This window comes from Osmerus eperlanus, chromosome 23 (genome assembly GCF_963692335.1).
Source record: "Osmerus eperlanus chromosome 23, fOsmEpe2.1, whole genome shotgun sequence".
NCBI lineage: Eukaryota > Metazoa > Chordata > Actinopteri > Osmeriformes > Osmeridae > Osmerus > Osmerus eperlanus.
Window position 1 is genome coordinate 11951708 of NC_085040.1, and position 16341 is coordinate 11968048.

Here is a 16341-nt window from a genome sequence, read left to right on the forward strand (position 1 = left end):
TCCATGTATGCCAGAGGAAATGTGTTTCCTAACCAGCCAACGCTTCATCAACTCACTGAACTGGATAAGTATAAGCTTTGTCTAAAACAACAGGTACAGTGTGATATGGTTTGTGATGTGTTATGTTTACATTTCAAGACCCTGGCCTCTTGTGGCTGTAGGGTCTTGTAGCAACAAGCCATTGATTTGAAGGTTGTTGTGTACTGTACACAAACACACACACAGGTACATGATGTTGTATAACAAACTGTTTACCTCTCGGGCCCTGCCCAGATTGAGGAGAAGCACCTTAAGCAGGCAGAGGAGAGGGAGAAGCTACGCCTGGAGGAGGTGAAGGAGGAGAGGAGGCTGGCAGAGCAGAGGGCTCAAATCAAGAGGGAGTTTGACGAGAATCAGGAGATCCGAAGACTCAAGGAGATGAAGGTCAGCTGGGCACTGATTGGCTAAGAGGGATTTGGCAGAAATTAATGTTTATGCGTTTGCAATATACAGTATACAACTTATCTTATTTGGACCACACACTCTTGAATAACAATGCTAAACAATCTTGATAGTAGAAACGGGATTTTTATGGTGTGGAAACACTTGACGTAAGGGTAGATTTTAAGCGAGTGTAACATATTCTTATGACTCAGCTGTTATTAGCTAAGTAAAGTTTGGTCTTCTTGCAACAGAAAACGGACAAAAACAAGGAGCTGGTCCATCTTGCAGAGGAGCAGAAGAAGAAAGCGGTGGAGAAGAAAGAGCTGGAGGAGGAGGAGATTGCTGCTGGGAGGATGCGCTATGAGAAAGAGAGACAGGCGCGCATTCAGGTGAGAGGACCACAAAACTTTATTAGAAAGATTTGAACAAACAGAAATATCAGTATGATCCCCATCTTACTGTCTATCTGCAGGTGCAAAGGGAGATCTCGCCCCCCATCCCCACCCTCCAGAAGAGACACAGGGCCCCCCAGTCCACCCCCAGTCCCCCCAGCATGGACAGTAAACGTCCCACCACCCCCCTGTCTGTAAGTTACCCGCTTGCATAAACCATAAACGTACTATGGAGAACATCATCTGAAAACAGGTAGAAACAGATGTCTCTGTCCCCCACAGACACCTTTTAGGAGTGTTCTCTTTCAGGAGTGTTCTTTGTGACTCAGCTGTTATCAGCAGAATACAGTTTGGTCTTCTTCTGCAACAGCAAACGGCCAAAAACAAGGAGCTGGTCCGTCTTGTTGCAACCTGACCTCACAATCTATTCGTAACATAGTGTACGTCTTTCTGTGTCCCTCGATTTCGTATACTATGTTACGAAAAACCGAACCACAAGGTGGCGCTTCACCCGAAATGTCACCTAAAATTTGTGTAGCTTATCGTAAATTAATATTCAAATACTGCATTCATATCCACAATAACAATTATACAAATATAAAATATATATTACTGTACAATATTTACATATTGCTCTCTGCTTTAAAGCTCAATTCTGAAGTGCTTTGCGAGCACCCGTTTGTGGCATTTTAACAGGACGGATCTTCAGTATTTTCAGTATGGAATTACGCCTTGACCTTCATCAATCGCCTGTCAATCAAAATGTGACATCCTTGGTTACGGCGCTGACAAGTGACGTCCATTGTTTTAGAAGTTGGCGGTAAGTACCTACCTAAAGATGTTCAGATTTTTTTTTTTTATTGTAAATGCACCCTTTCAGGCCGAAGATGTGTAATAATTATGTAATAGTTAAGCAAGTAAACTCAAGGTAACCATGGGGATGCTCCAACGTGGAGTTCTAACTTAATTTTGTGAAAGTGCATGGTAATAAATGCATGTTAGCCATGCAACGTTAGTCAAATGGCTAATTAACGGTACGCTAGCGTTGTCAGAGCATTCATGAAGGCATTAAGTTATTTAATTAAATACTAATAATATTTATGTCTCCCTTGTCCTTCCCCTGTGTGCACCTTCCCCTTCTATAATTGTATGTTTTGCTCCTTCCCAATATCCTCCCCTGTCTTTGCCCCCCCCCCCCCCCCCAACACACACCTGTCTCCTCAGATTCATCTGTCATCTCTATTTAACATTGACCTATTACATATTCTATTTGTCTACTTGTCTGCCTCTCGTCTCATTGCCTGTTGTCCATCTGTCTGTCTGTCTGTCTTCCTGTACTGTATATTTATTGTCTGTCTGCCTTGTCCTTTTGTCCTTCTGTGTGCCCGCCATTTCTGGCCCGCCCCAACGGTTCTTTTAAGAACCAAAGTTCTGCTGTCAAGTAAGTTTAACATTTAAACAATAGTCATGTTTAATTAAGTATTGTCATAATCCAATAATAATAAAATCTAAAGCCTATGTCCGCCTTGTCAAAATACCTTTAACATAGTATGGTTGCCAGAAAGATAAACTGATGGAAATTAAAATCAAAACCACATCTGCACAACAAAAGTAAAATGAACTTTCTTTTCAGATGGCAGGTTCTACCAAAAAGAGCTGCACCTCCTGCAAAGGCCACATCAGGGTGGCATGCAAAAAGTGTCCCTTGTGTGGAGCAGTCCAGCCCATGAAAAGTAAATTGGAGTCACAGAAGAAACGCTATGATACCCAGTGGGCAGCAACGACTCTTAAGGGAAATAACATCCCCAAAGTCCTTAACTCTGCCAATTTAATGGTAGGATAACAAAAATCTTCAGTCCCTGTCTCTTCACCAAGAACAAAGTGAACGGCATGAGTGACAAATACATTTTGTCCTTTCATTGTTTCAGGTACACAAATTAGATAAGCTTGGGTTCGTCCCCTTGCTTTTCCTGGGACGCAAGTCCAAAATGTCCTGTGGCTGGTCTGAGGTGGTGTGTCCTCAGGAATTTATGGATGTGAATGGGACAGCCATCAAAACCATAAAGGACATTTTTGACAGTGCTTTGACAAGTAGGTGACAGACCCAGTGTTGATATATGTGTGCAGACATATTGTAGACAGATGTGTTGAGCATAGTCATGTAAATATGTCGACATGTAGACAGATGTGTTAGGCATACTTCGGGTTGGCAATGTAATAATTGTAATTTCCCCTCATAACTTTATCAGGTTCAGGATAAGATAAATTGTAGTGAGTCCCTAAAGCCATAACATTATGACCACCTGTCTAATATTGTGTATGACCCTTTTTCTCCTCCTTGTAAGAACAGCCCTGACCCTTCGACTCCACTAGACCTCTGAATATGTGCTACATTTACATTTATTCATTTAGCAGACGCTTTTATCCAAAGCGACTTCCAAGAGAGAGCTTTACAAAGTGCATAGGTCACTGATAATAACAACAAGATAGCCACAAAAACAATGCGGGTAGCCAAAACATGAAGCACATATTGTGAACAACCAAAAATAAGTGCCAAAGGGAAGAACCATAAGAGCATGCAGTTAAACAAGTTACAATTAAGCAACATGAATTGCTATAAGTGCAAGTGTACCTGTTGAAAAGCAAGCACTAGCAAGCCACTAACCAACAAGAGCAACAAGTCTCTAAGCAAGAGTCATTGTGATCCTTGAGGAAACTAACATTGGGTCCAGCAAACTATTCCTAAGTACCGTTGTACTCCCGGAACAAGTGTGTGTGGTATCTGGCACCAAGACATTAGCAGCAGATCCTTTAAATTCTGTAAGTTGCGAGGTGGGGCGTCCATGGATCGGACATGTTTGTCCAGAACATCCCACAAATGCTCGATTGTATTGAGATCTGAGTAATTTGAAGACATAAAACTTTTTGACAACATAAAACTTTCACTTTCATGCCTAGTAGGCTATACCCCACCCATTGACAGGTGTCATGATAATGAGATAATCTGTGTTTTTCACTTCACCAGTCAGTGGTCATAATGTCATGGCTGATCAGTGTACACGTACTAGGATTTTGTTCTTAGGAAGTGGACACTTAAAACAACAATGTACATAACTCATAATTATCATATACTAATTTGCATTTATATGTATTTTTCTTCAGTTTTCTACAGAAACAATGATATTGCAGAAGCTGGGGACATCTGCCCCCCCACTCCTGCAGAAGCTGGGGACATCTGCCCCCCCACTCCTGCAGAAGCTGAGGACATCTGCCCCCCCACTCCTGAAAAGATGAGGACATCAGCCCCCACACTCCTGCAGAAGCTGGGGACATCTGCCCCCCCACTCCTGCAGAAGCTGAGGACATCAGCCCCCGCACTCCTGCAGAAGCTGGGGACATCTGCCCCCCCACTCCTGCAGAAGCTGAGGACATCAGCCCCCGCACTCCTGCAGAAGCTGAGGACATCAGCCCCCACACTCCTGCAGAAGCTGGGGACATCAGCCCCCACACTCCTGCAGAAGCTGAGGACATCTGCCCCCCCACTCCTGCAGAAGCTGGGGACATCTGCCCCCCCACTCCTGTATGTGTAAGAGATGCTGCTCTCCAGAGAAATACAGAAAAAGATATATGAAACTGTACAAGATAGAATCAGAATCAAAAGGGGTTTTAATCGCCATGAAAGTTTGCACAGACAAGGAATTTACTTTGGCAGGCAAGGAATTTACCCATAGATACACATATTTCAAATATATTGGTCTCACTCACTTCAGTATAATATAATATCTACAGTTTGTACAGTGACCACGTTCATTGCATGAGACATGTATAAATGCTAGTCACTGCATAGTTTAGTTGTTTAAGATTTGTCAAATCTGTCTATTTATGACACAACAGCTGATTGCAAAGCTTGCTGCTGATTAGGTGGACTAATTCCACTAGACACACCATTGTAATACAGGAAGTACTGTTGTTGTAATGGATGCATTTGGCTTTATACTTCCTCTTTAGGGGCCCACTGTTCCGGCTCATTCTAAAGATGCAATCCAGGGAAGGAAGAGAAGCCGGCCTATAAAAAGTGGTTCAACCATCCCCCCCAAAAAGAAAGGTTGACCATGCACCATGCTTTTCAATAAGCAGACATGTTCTTATACTTAGACAGGTTATACTGATGTCTCCCAGAGATACCAGAAGGCATTATTTGAAGTAGATTTGTACTCTTATTGGAACATAATAAGACACCACCTCCCACAGTGGACAGACTGACATTGTTTAGATTTCAGAGTTAGTGTTAGACAAGAGGCCATGTTTAGGGATAGGGAGTAATTAAAGACACGTTATTCTATAATCATCACCAAAATGTACATTATTCACCCTATTGTGTCATAATACTAAATAGAACACCACCAAAGATAAGTCTTTATTTTATTTTGTTAACCTTTTTTTGCAGTTTGCCGTGTACATGCAAAGAATAAGGTGTTTCTCTTCCAAGAAGTAGTAGGCAAGAGGAAAAATGAGGTAAAATGTTTTGGGATTTCTTAAATACTTAAAACATAAATGGATGTTCATACATTTACCAGATCAAAACCTTTCTTCCATGTGATTTGTTTATGTTAAATGCTTAGGACAGGGAAGAAGTCCTCGTGCGGTGGCAACCTTGTTATGGTTGGTAAGTAATTCCTGTAAAGTAATTAAACTGTCTAAATAGCTGTGTGTGTTTATCTGTATACTGTATTTTATCTGTACAGTGTGCCGGCATATCTGAGTAGGGGGCATTAACCCCCTGCAGTAATTCACAGTTATTCAAATGTTTTTATATGTTTTACAGTGGCGAACAATGGGATGACACCTGGGAGCCTTCAGCCAATTTTCCAAAAGTGATTAATAAAGATAAAATTTGCTTTTTTTAATGTGCGTGCGTGGTTTGGTTTTGTGATGACAGTATTTCAGAAAATTAGACAATCATGTTCGTTAAAAGTATGTAAACAATGAAGTACAGCTGTAACCATTAAACAGTGTTTATAATTGATAGAACATGTATTTACATTAATGGAAGATGAAACATTTAGGAAGAAACAAAGGCAGTGATCAGCACATAAGGGCGGCCGGGGGCCCAGCCCAAGTTCTCACCAATGATGGACAGGAGAGTGATATGTTCTGAATGTTTTTAGTCCAGACTATCTTTTTGCCTGACATGCAATTGTTACAATGTGTCGCTGTCAATGCTGTCGTTTTGAAGGTTATGGGTCTGTCTGATATGACGAGGATCTCTGACCACACAGTCCATTCGTAACATAGTGGACGTCTTTCTGTGTTTCTCTGTCAACCCAGTCTCCCATACTTCTGCGTATCTATGACACGGGTTTACACATCTATTTTGCGTGCCATATATACGCCAAATATATAGGCTGTAGCCTATATACAGGCCCGGTTCTTGCCAGCTCTGGAAGGGCAGACTGGCAGATATCTTGAATTATCCAGATTTCTTTAGAAAAATTCGGATTTAACTCTGTATAACTCCAGACAACTATCTCAATAATGACCACACACGTTAATATCGATTAGTGACCTTCGTAAAATCCGAGTCTGGACGATGACGTAAAATGATGAGCGTTGATGAAGTTCTGCGTGTGATATAGCTCCTCACAGTCTATTCGTAACATAGTGTACGTCTTTCTGTGTCCCTCGATTTCGTATACTATGTTACGAAAGATCGAACCACAAGGTGGCGCTTCACCCGACATGTCACCTAATATTTGTGTAGCTTATCGCTACGCATATTCGTAACATAGTGTACGTCTTTCTGTGTCCCTCGATTTCGTACACAATGTTACGGAAAACCGAACCATAAGGTGGCGCTTCACCCGAAATGTCACCTAATATTTGTGTAGCTTATCGCTACGCATATTCGTAACATAGTGTACGTCTTTCTGTGTCCCTCGATTTCGTACACAATGTTACGAAAAACCGAACCATAAGGTGGCGCTTCACCCGAAATGTCACCTAATATTTGTGTAGCTTATCGCTACGCCTATTCGTAACATAGTGTACGTCTTTCTGTGTCCCTCGATTTCGTACACAATGTTACGAAAAACCGAACCATAAGGTGGCGCTTCACCCGAAATGTCACCTAATATTTGTGTATCTTATCGCTACGCAACGGAACCCTGATTTAGCTGAAAGCTAATGATAGCTAACTGTCGTTCTTTAAAACAAACGAGATTCCAAACAATCTTAAAACAAAGTCATCGGATAGTTTCTAATAACATGTCTTTAATTATGCGAAATTACACATGATGACAAACCAAATTGGCTAAATATAGCTACCAACTAATCTTGCCATACACCATGTTATAAGTAGGCCTAACCTACACAAAAGGTGTGTTCGACTTCATGCAGCGCCGGCGGCGCGGACCAGCCAATGGCATTCACTGCTTCAAGTCAGCCATGCCGGCTGTCGGTGCCGCCGGCGCTGCATGTAGTCGAATATACCTAAAGTCTCATGGGTAGGCTAATCCCTCGATGCATCATCTCATTTAGAATACTACTCCATTGCCAACTAGGGCATTTAATGCTAATATTGATTACCTCCTCAACACCTCCATTATGTTATAATCTATTCATACATACTTTGTATGTGATAAATCGTTAAGATGTTCTGTTTTCAAACCCTAAACATGTAAACTTTGAAACATGTAGTTGAACTACAAATATGGCGTCGTTCAACTTCTCGATTTAGTGTTTAATGGAATACGTTTGTAGTTCTTTTAGTAATTTGTGTTTTACACCAATATCATCTCCAATTTTATATCAGATTGATCTGAAATGTAAAGTGTACATATATTATAGATCAATAAGCATTATATATAATCAGCTCTACAAAGGTAAACTTTGGCATGTCTTTTTTTCATACTTTTTATTTTATATTATATTCAAGTGTTGAATGTTTTTGTCACACTCTGCATGGAATGTCTCAATGGAGCAACATGCTAATTTTCAGCCCGATAGCAGCATACATTGGAGTACAAGACACATTTTAGATTTGGAAAATGAACATTTCAAGGTGGCGCTGTTGAGCCTCTATCTGGCTTAGAGGTAAGGCCATATGAAAAAAAGTATTTACTAGTCCAAAATATTCATCAGGGCAAGCCACGAACATGTACCACCAAGGACAACTAACCCCTAACCCTAGCACGGTCTGTTTAGACCATGTCTTATGCAGAGCAAATAATCATCTTTAAAGTTTGGGGATAAACAAATGCACAAGTGGGTCTGTACCCTGATATTGTTTGTGCTAAACCAGGACTATGTGCCACCGAAACATAATTTGACTTTGACCACTGATGTAGTCTATTTAGATTATGAATGGTCTTGGAATCTATACTTGGAAAGATACCTCACTGCAATGGCAGATTTCGAAAGACTTTTTTTGGACCAATTTTTGGAAAGGTCTTAGCTTGCAGGTTCATTTATGTAAGTTTGACACATTCCTGTAAACCCTTATCTGATATATTGACCTTTGAACCCTTGCCAGTGGTCACCTTAAAGCCCTATATTTAGTAACCCTAATTAGGGTAATTAGGGTTAGGGTTCCTTTCATGGCACATAGTCCTGGCTTGATACAGTGAATAACTAGGGTTATATAAACTGTGTCTTTCAGTTTCATAACCCTAGCCCCTACAGGGGATCAACAGCGCCACCTAGAAAAGGTAATTTCCTAAAATTCAATTCAATTTGTTTTTTTAGCTGAGGCTAGGATCAGCCTGGGATTTTGTATTTATACCAATATTGACCCTCTTCACATCATACTGGAACCATGTTTGAAGATTATGATGTAAAGTAATGTTAAGTAAAGGTTACATATAAAGACATTTAAATGTTGACTTTTCGAGTACTGATACATTTTGTCTTTCTTAAAAGACCAATGAATGTATATTTGTCATATTAAGTGATTTAAATGTAACTGAGGACAAAGATCTTCTCATAAAATAAGTGTTTAAATTGAAAGTAAAAAAGAACTACATTTCCCAGGATTCCGCCAATATGTTTTAAAGCTAATATGCGCCATATTTGTAGTCCATGTAAGTTCACTTTGGTTATCGTTTTAGTTAAGTGTAGCGCACATTATATAAAGACCTATTCAATTACTTAAAAAACTTGTGTACGTCTTACCACGTGTTCAACACTCTAAAAATGAGAATATATAATTTATAATTCATATAGCCTACCTTCATGCCATCACCTTTATAAAGGCATGGATTTTTCTGAATGTGACGTCATCGCGCCGCACTCCCAGTACAGATTATTCATATTCAGCCACAAGGAATCCATAATTTAAAATTGTATGCAATGTGGTGTTAATAGGATAACAAATTTACATCCGCTTGTAATGGCCTAACTTTTAATCTAAGTCTTCTCTTCATAGGTAGTCTACTCTTACCTCCACCAAGCAAAGGATCAGACGGTTGCTTGTAGGCTTACATAAGTGAGTCCAACCATGCAAGTCAATGTTTATAAAAATAATACCAAAGTTTATTGGACAATAAAACACAAAACCCATGGGACACAAGAAAGTGCAATATTAGAACACTTTGAATACAAATAGTAGATAATAGACTTGGAAGTACAACGAGGCTGGGAACGTAGCTACCAGGGCAAACCAGGGTATGTCACCGCAAGTTATTGGGAAACTGGACCGCAGGTGTGGATCTTGTGCAGGTAGGATGGACTGGATCAATGGAGCCTGGAGATGCACACAAACACAGACAAACAGAACGACAGAAACAGAAAGACATGCAGAGCCTGTGGAGGGCGTAATACAGGTAGACAGAAAGAAGTGTTAGTATGTAAACAAAATACGAGCCAAAATATGTATTGTACAAAGTGTTCATTAACTACTACTGAGTCTTACTGTCTGAAATAAGGGGAATAGAAACATGCAAATATATTGTAATGCCTTTTTTGGGTAGCAGATGTTATTCGATATCAGTGGTAGGCAACATGATCTAATGTAGAGCACGTTGTTGATAAAACAGGTACATAGACCTGAAGCAAGAAAAGTAAAATGTATTTATTTCCAGTCAAGAAATTGTTCTAGAAAAGCATTTATTTGTCTCACAATACCCAAATTCAAATGCATAACATTGATATTCTGTCGATGCCTAGGTGTTGACATCGTCGTGATCATCTGAGCTGGTGTCAGAGCTTAAAAAGTCCTGGCCCTCTTCCAGGAGTTCTTCCAGGTCCAGGTCGGGTTCTGTAAGATCCAGGTGGAGGTATTGGAGATACATCTGTCTCACTACAGCCTGGTGAGACTTCAACTCTGTAAGTTTCCTCTGGTGCAAACTTTGGAGTCCCTTCCTCCCTTTTGGTGACAGGTTCCAACAGTCACCTAAATAAATAAATAAATAAGCTTATTTAAACATTTGCGTCCGCAACGGAAAACACCAGAGTAACCTAATTGAAACTGCTACTAAATCGCAACAATGTAAAATGAGTTAATGTGTACATGCACACTTTTTCGTTACCAGAGATTGACTGCTCCAAGACCTCAGCACGTCTCTTCAGGTATTCCCAGTGCTGCTTCATCTCTTTGACGAGGACCACTTCTTCCTCCTCCAGCCTCCGGATACCCATGACCTTCTCAAAGACCTTCTTTTTTGTGAGAATGTCAGTATCTGAAGCAAAAAGTTGTTTAACAAAAATAAGTACAAAAGACAGTTATGTGGTTAAGAACACAAAATAATAGGAATACATTAATACAATGATAACATTTTGTAAAACTAGATTTAGATATAGATATTTAGATAATATTTACTAGATATTTGATTTCATAAGTATTAAGTGTTATTTCCTAATTGCTTTTGCCTCTAAAGTATCAAAAGTGGCTATTACTACCCACAAACCTTTTTAGCCAATTTCTATTCATTTTATCTAAAAGCAGTTAGGAAATAACTTACTGCTCAGGTGGAGTCAGGTGACTGAGCGGTTAGGGAATCGGGCTAGTAATCTGAAGGTTGCCAGTTTGATTCCCTGCCGTGCCAAAGGACGTTGTGTCCTTGGGCAAGGCACTTCACCCTACTTGCCTCGGGGGAATGTCCCTGTACTTACTGTAAGCCTCTGGATAAGAGCGTCTGCTAAATGACTAAATGTTATGTAAATGCCCTCAGGAAAATAAACAAAAAAAAATTTACACAGTGTTTAACGGTCAGCACAGTTCATCGCAAAAACATCATGAAATATATTACAATTTCAAAGAAACTTTAATTCAAGTAACCATAAGAAGCATGAGCGAAAAGTGCTGGACAACACAAAAAGCACTACTTTGATTTGCTCACTTTTATGACAATTATAGGCTACATACCAGATGTTGGAACGTGCCAAGGGAATATGTATTCCGGCTGGAAGATTAACTCCACTGACTCCACTCTTTCGGATGGCTGGACAAGTGTATTATGTTCCAGGACCAGGGCAGCCAGCTTCCCTTTCTCCTCTCTTATTTTGGCTCTCATCCTGTGGCGACCCTTGTTTGTGTCTGAAAAACATTAACATAGACATGTGTCCTAGATTGACCATTATGGCCATGGCTGGTTTCTTGAACCGATCTCTAACAAACCATTCTGCCTGTACAGCCGATGTGTTCTCTGCCTGATGCTGGCAGACATTTCCTCCATCTTCTTCTGCAACTCCACAGGTGCATCACTGTCCTCCACTGGTGCTGGTTAAGAAAAGAGAACACCCAAGTACAAACATGAGTTGAGGACAGAAAATACTTTCATGCATTCTTGCTAAACCCAGATCGACAGTCATATGACATATGACATTTGTAGTCTATCAGCAGTAGTAAAATTATATAATGTTCATTTTGTGTACGGACATACCACTCTCAGCCCACTCCTGAACATCGGTCACCCACTGCAGGATTGTGGAGTTGTCGACTGACAGCTCTGTCTTTAAGGCCTCATAGCTGTCTTTTTGTTGTTGCAGACTTTGCTTGGTCTAAATAAGGAAAGAAAAACACAAATGCTTATGCACTTCACGACGTAAGGCTAAAACAAAGGCTGAATGAGATGGTTGATCTACATGATATGCATATATATATATATATATATATATATGCTTTATTGCATTGAGAACATTCCAGGGTACCTTCAGGAATCGTCTGCTGAGGTAGGAGCTCATGTGCTGGACCTTGGCTTGGTTCCATCCCATGCACAAGAGTGTGATCATGTCAGTGCGTGCTGCAAAGGAACATTGGTCAGTGCAAGGGCATGCTCTAGAATGCATGTTGATGTGAAAGAAGTCAATATGCTTACCAGCTTTTGACATATATTTTGTGGAAATGGCTATCCTGGAGAGGAAGGCGTTGGCCTGCTCCACTTCTTCTCCCAGGGTGCAGGCAGCATTCTCCTGGAACCCCCCACCCCATTTGATCTATTGGGCCAGAAGACATGCCATATAATATCCAGTACATGTACTGATTATGTTAACTGGAACCATAACAAAGGTAAGGAAGTAAAGGTTTGGTTCAGTACCTCACACTTCATTCCATGGGCCTTTGCATGGAGGACAGAAAGAAAGGGCTTCATGCCTAGAAGATGTTGTAGTTCTGGGCATACTCTGCAGACCTTCTGCAAGTAGGGCCAGTACTTGCACATAAGATCAGTGCAGAAGAAAGTTGCAGTGTTGCCCAATTCCTTCTGCAAGTAGAGGGCATATGCATATATTTCCCCCCTAAACATATTAAGGCCTCTAAGGATTGTGCCATGCCTGCAGACAGCAAGCTCAATGCCCTCTTCATCAAGCTTGCTGCTAGATTTTCTGGAGATCTCCTTAGCAGCAGCAAATTCAGCCCCACCACAGACACCCTTTCCGGGAACCTTCAGATAAACACACACAAAATCTCTGAAAATGTTCAATGAAGGTCTACACCATATTTAAAATTCAAACTTGTAATCAAATAATAACTACGTCACAAACAGAAATTACTTACATGCTTGGTGGCCTTGTGGACATGGTCTACAAACTCTGACACCTTGCTGTCCTCGCAAAGGAAAACACCGTCCAAGTGGCCATGACTGTCCTGACTACACAAAGGAGTTAAATCTGTTAACAGATGGTACTCTACAACACAATGTTTATTACATTGTATTATTTCCATTAACGTGGAAGATTACTGTCCGGATACTTTAGGAGTTACCAGTAAATAGTTTGCATTACATACCTCCCTGCCTTCTTGAAACGATAATGCTTGCGATTGCCATCCACTGCTACCGCAAGCATTTCGGGAGTGCATGGAGGGCAGACAAACGGCTGCTCCTGGCACATCTTGTCAACCTCATATCTGCAGATGGCCCATTCCATGAAGCTTTGGTGGAAAGTGTCTCCAGATATTTTACCACTCTGTTTCAATAAAAAAAATATATCAGTGAATAGTCTGATACTATGTAGGTTATTTCTTATCTTATTTGTCCAAACATATACAATGTGTATAGTTTACCAGGCAGTGATGAATATATCCACGATTAGTGCCACACACGGTACTCACTCTTCCAAAGCGGCTGGTTTTTTTGTCTAGCATTGTGGTAAATGCCAGACGGGACAGTCCAGGTGCTGACATTTTTAACTCCAGGTATGACTGGAAAACGTCAACATGAAACAGACTATTGAAGTTGACCGTCCCTGGCCAGTACCCACTTTGCACAACGTCTTCCAGCGCAGGTGTCCAATGAGAGGCACAACATTCACAATGTGCTTCAGGGAGGACAAGATCATAGCGACCTAAAGTGGTAATAATGTCACAGGACATAATTTAACAGCAATATATTTGTGTTTGTTGATATTCACTGCTACCTGCAAGAGTATGCGTGTTCACATGTGAGATTAATAAAATGATTGTTCTTCTTAAATTAAAATGTGTAAAACTCACCATTCATGGTCACTAAAACAATGGACCTCCCCACACTAACAGTCATGGGGAGCTGGCAGGTTTGGCAGTCTGATACCTCTAAAGGTAGAAGTTGAGCTACAAAGATATTTAAAAGACACAGCATGGGGATTGTGTATAATCTTGGGGATTGTGTATTAGTAATCTTGCGTCTAATGTGCTAATAGTCATTGCATAAGTGCCTCAAGCCATATCTAACATTTTACAGTATTGATGTTAGATTACATTAGACATTTAGAGGAGGTTTCATGACCAAACACCTTACCTTGGTGGGTAAGGGAATATTGCCCGTCAGCATCCTGGCTGACAAATGAGGTGGGAGGCACAGGGTGGAGGTAGCCTGAGATCAGGGATCTCCGGTTGTGCAGAACATGTCTGGTGTGTTGCTCTTTGTCACAGGCCATGCACAGATACTGGTGAGGTAAGCACTCACTACACCTCATCACAGCCACTCCTTGCCTACACCACTGGCAGGTGGTGGGCAATACTGCCTCATCTGACAGCATGCTGTTGATGAGATGCGGGCGGGACACTTTCCACCTCTCTGCAGAACAGGCATTTCGAATTCCCCAATCTTGTGCCTCTGTGTGTTTCTCACACTCAGGGGCTGCTGGCTGACCATCACGTAACATTTCTTTGACCGCTCGAAGAAGGGAATCTGTAGATGAAAGAAATTGGTAGTACAGAACATTAACTGAAGAGGTATTTTTGAGTTTGGCATTACCTGTTCAAACTAAAATAAAAACATTTGTTACTCACAAAGAACTGATTCCTGATGATCGCTGTCCTCAACAAGGTCCTGTGTGTCACTGACAGTGTCCTTGCATTTCTTCGTTCCAGCCCTGGGTGCTGAGAGAACAATTATTCAGAAGAAATGCATCCTATAATGCTGCATTACTCCAGAACCTTTAAATATTCAACTTACCAGTTGAAGATCGACATTTGGTAGTTTGAGGGACTAATGCTCCCCGCACATCTCTCTTTCTCCAACTAATCCTGAACCTGTTTTTTGTGGTCCTCTTTTTGTTCTTAGCCTACAAAAAGATATATGTTATTAACTGGAATAATGACCAAGTTCAGGTACTAGTGTATTGTTCACACAGTTTTAGTTTCATCATCATTATTACCGGTTCAGGATTAAGGTCCTTGGCATAAGCTTGACCTTGTTTCAGAAGCTCCCTAAGATGAGCATCCTCAGCAGCTTTCTTTGAAGCCATACTATGGAAAAGTAAATTACAGGCCAACATATTTCAATCTTAACTGATATCTTAGATAGTTGTAATATTTGTGTCAAAAAATAATTTACAAAAATGTAGGTCACTACACATATCAGGGGACTTCTATTGTACATGTATTACATATTGGTAGCATAAAGGACAGTCATATTATGGTACCTACTATTGTTTCAATGTTAAACTTACTTGACAGCAGAACTTTGGTTCTTAAAAGAACCGTTGGGGCGGGCCAGAAATGGCGGGCACACAGACGGACAAAAGGACAAGGCAGACAGACAATAAATATACAGTACAGGAAGACAGACAGACAGATGGACAACAGGCAATGAGACGAGAGGCAGACAAGTAGACAAATAGAATATGGAGGTCAATGTTAAAGAGAGATGACAGATGAATCTGAGGAGACAGGTGTGTGTTGGGGGGGGGGGGGGGGGGGGCAAAGACAGGGGAGGATATTGGGAAGGAGCAAAACATACAATTATAGAAGGAGAAGGTGCACACAGGGGAAGGACAAGGGAGACATAAATATTATTAGTATTTAAAAATTAAATATGTGGACTATCTATACTAAGGGTACATAAACTAGCAGTACTAAGTGGAATTAGAATTAAATAAAATATACAATAAGATAAAATATAAGTAAATAACTGAATGCCTTCATGAATGCTCTGACCACGCTAGCGTACCGTTAATTAGCCATTTGACTAACGTTGCATGGCTAACATGCATTTATTACCATGCACTTTCACAAAATTAAGTTAGAACTCCACGTTGGAGCATCCCCATGGTTACCTTGAGTTTACTTGCTTAACTATTACATAATGAATACACATTTTCGACCTGAAAGGGTGCATTTACAATAAATAAAAATCTGAACATCTTTAGGTAGGTACTTACCGCCAACTTCTAAAGCAATGGACGTCACTTGTCAGCGCCGTAACCAAGGATGTCACATTTTGATTGACAGGCGATTGATGAAGGTCAAGGCGTAATTCCATACTGAAAATACTGAAGATCCGTCCTGTTAAAATGCCACAAACGGGTGCTCGCAAAGCACTTCAGAATTGAGCTTTAAAGCAGAGAGAAATATGTAAATATTGTACAGTAATATATATTTTATATTTGTATAATTGTTATTGTGGATATGAATGCAGTATTTGAATATTAATTTACGATAAGCTACACAAATTTTAGGTGACATTTCGGGTGAAGCGCCACCTTGTGGTTCGGTTTTTCGTAACATAGTATACGAAATCGAGGGACACAGAAAGACGTACACTATGTTACGAATAGATTGGGAGGTCAGGTTGCTTGTAGAGAAGAAGAAGACAGAGCTGGAGGAGGAGGA

General features: G+C 40.6%; 1 protein-coding gene and 2 long non-coding RNA genes across 4 annotated transcripts; 1 reads left to right on the plus strand and 2 right to left on the minus strand.

The window, feature by feature from the left end:
• Positions 1–4813: 4813 nt before the first annotated feature.
• On the plus strand, positions 4814–5685 carry LOC134010150 (uncharacterized). The gene is made up of 4 exons (XR_009928301.1): positions 4814–4920; positions 5263–5330; positions 5438–5481; positions 5641–5685. It is a non-coding gene; the product is annotated as an uncharacterized LOC134010150 (long non-coding RNA).
• A 4224-nt stretch (positions 5686–9909) lies between these two features.
• On the minus strand, positions 9910–14539 carry LOC134009792 (uncharacterized). 2 transcript variants are annotated; one of them, XM_062449485.1, is made up of 13 exons: positions 14518–14539; positions 14024–14416; positions 13509–13592; positions 13036–13214; positions 12805–12898; positions 12347–12691; positions 12128–12245; positions 11961–12052; positions 11693–11810; positions 11428–11529; positions 11176–11346; positions 10340–10489; positions 9910–10203 (listed from the first exon to the last, which is right to left on the minus strand). In XM_062449485.1, exons 2-13 carry the CDS (start codon positions 14054–14056, stop codon positions 9974–9976), a joined length of 1716 nt encoding a protein of 571 aa, XP_062305469.1. In that variant the 5' UTR covers positions 14057–14416; positions 14518–14539; the 3' UTR covers positions 9910–9973. The 2 variants fall into 2 exon arrangements, with proteins under 2 accessions (XP_062305469.1, XP_062305470.1); XM_062449486.1 differs by lacking the exons at positions 14024–14416; positions 14518–14539 and adding an exon at positions 13741–13829.
• Positions 14540–14715: 176 nt separating this feature from the next.
• On the minus strand, positions 14716–16056 carry LOC134010054 (uncharacterized). Its single transcript, XR_009928300.1, has 4 exons — positions 15891–16056; positions 15180–15389; positions 14886–14976; positions 14716–14792 (listed from the first exon to the last, which is right to left on the minus strand). It is a non-coding gene; the product is annotated as an uncharacterized LOC134010054 (long non-coding RNA).
• Positions 16057–16341: the final 285 nt, after the last annotated feature.

Coding starts and splice junctions, on each gene's coding strand:
- LOC134009792 (XM_062449485.1), bottom strand. CDS start 14,056: ATGCTGACGGGCAATATTCCCTTACCCACCAAG. Junction 13,215..13,508: donor GCTGGAAGACGTTGTGCAAA/GTGGGTACTGGC, acceptor TTATTGAAACAG/AGTGGTAAAATATCTGGAGA. Junction 12,246..12,346: donor CCCATGGAATGAAGTGTGAG/GTACTGAACCAA, acceptor CTGGCCCAATAG/ATCAAATGGGGTGGGGGGTT.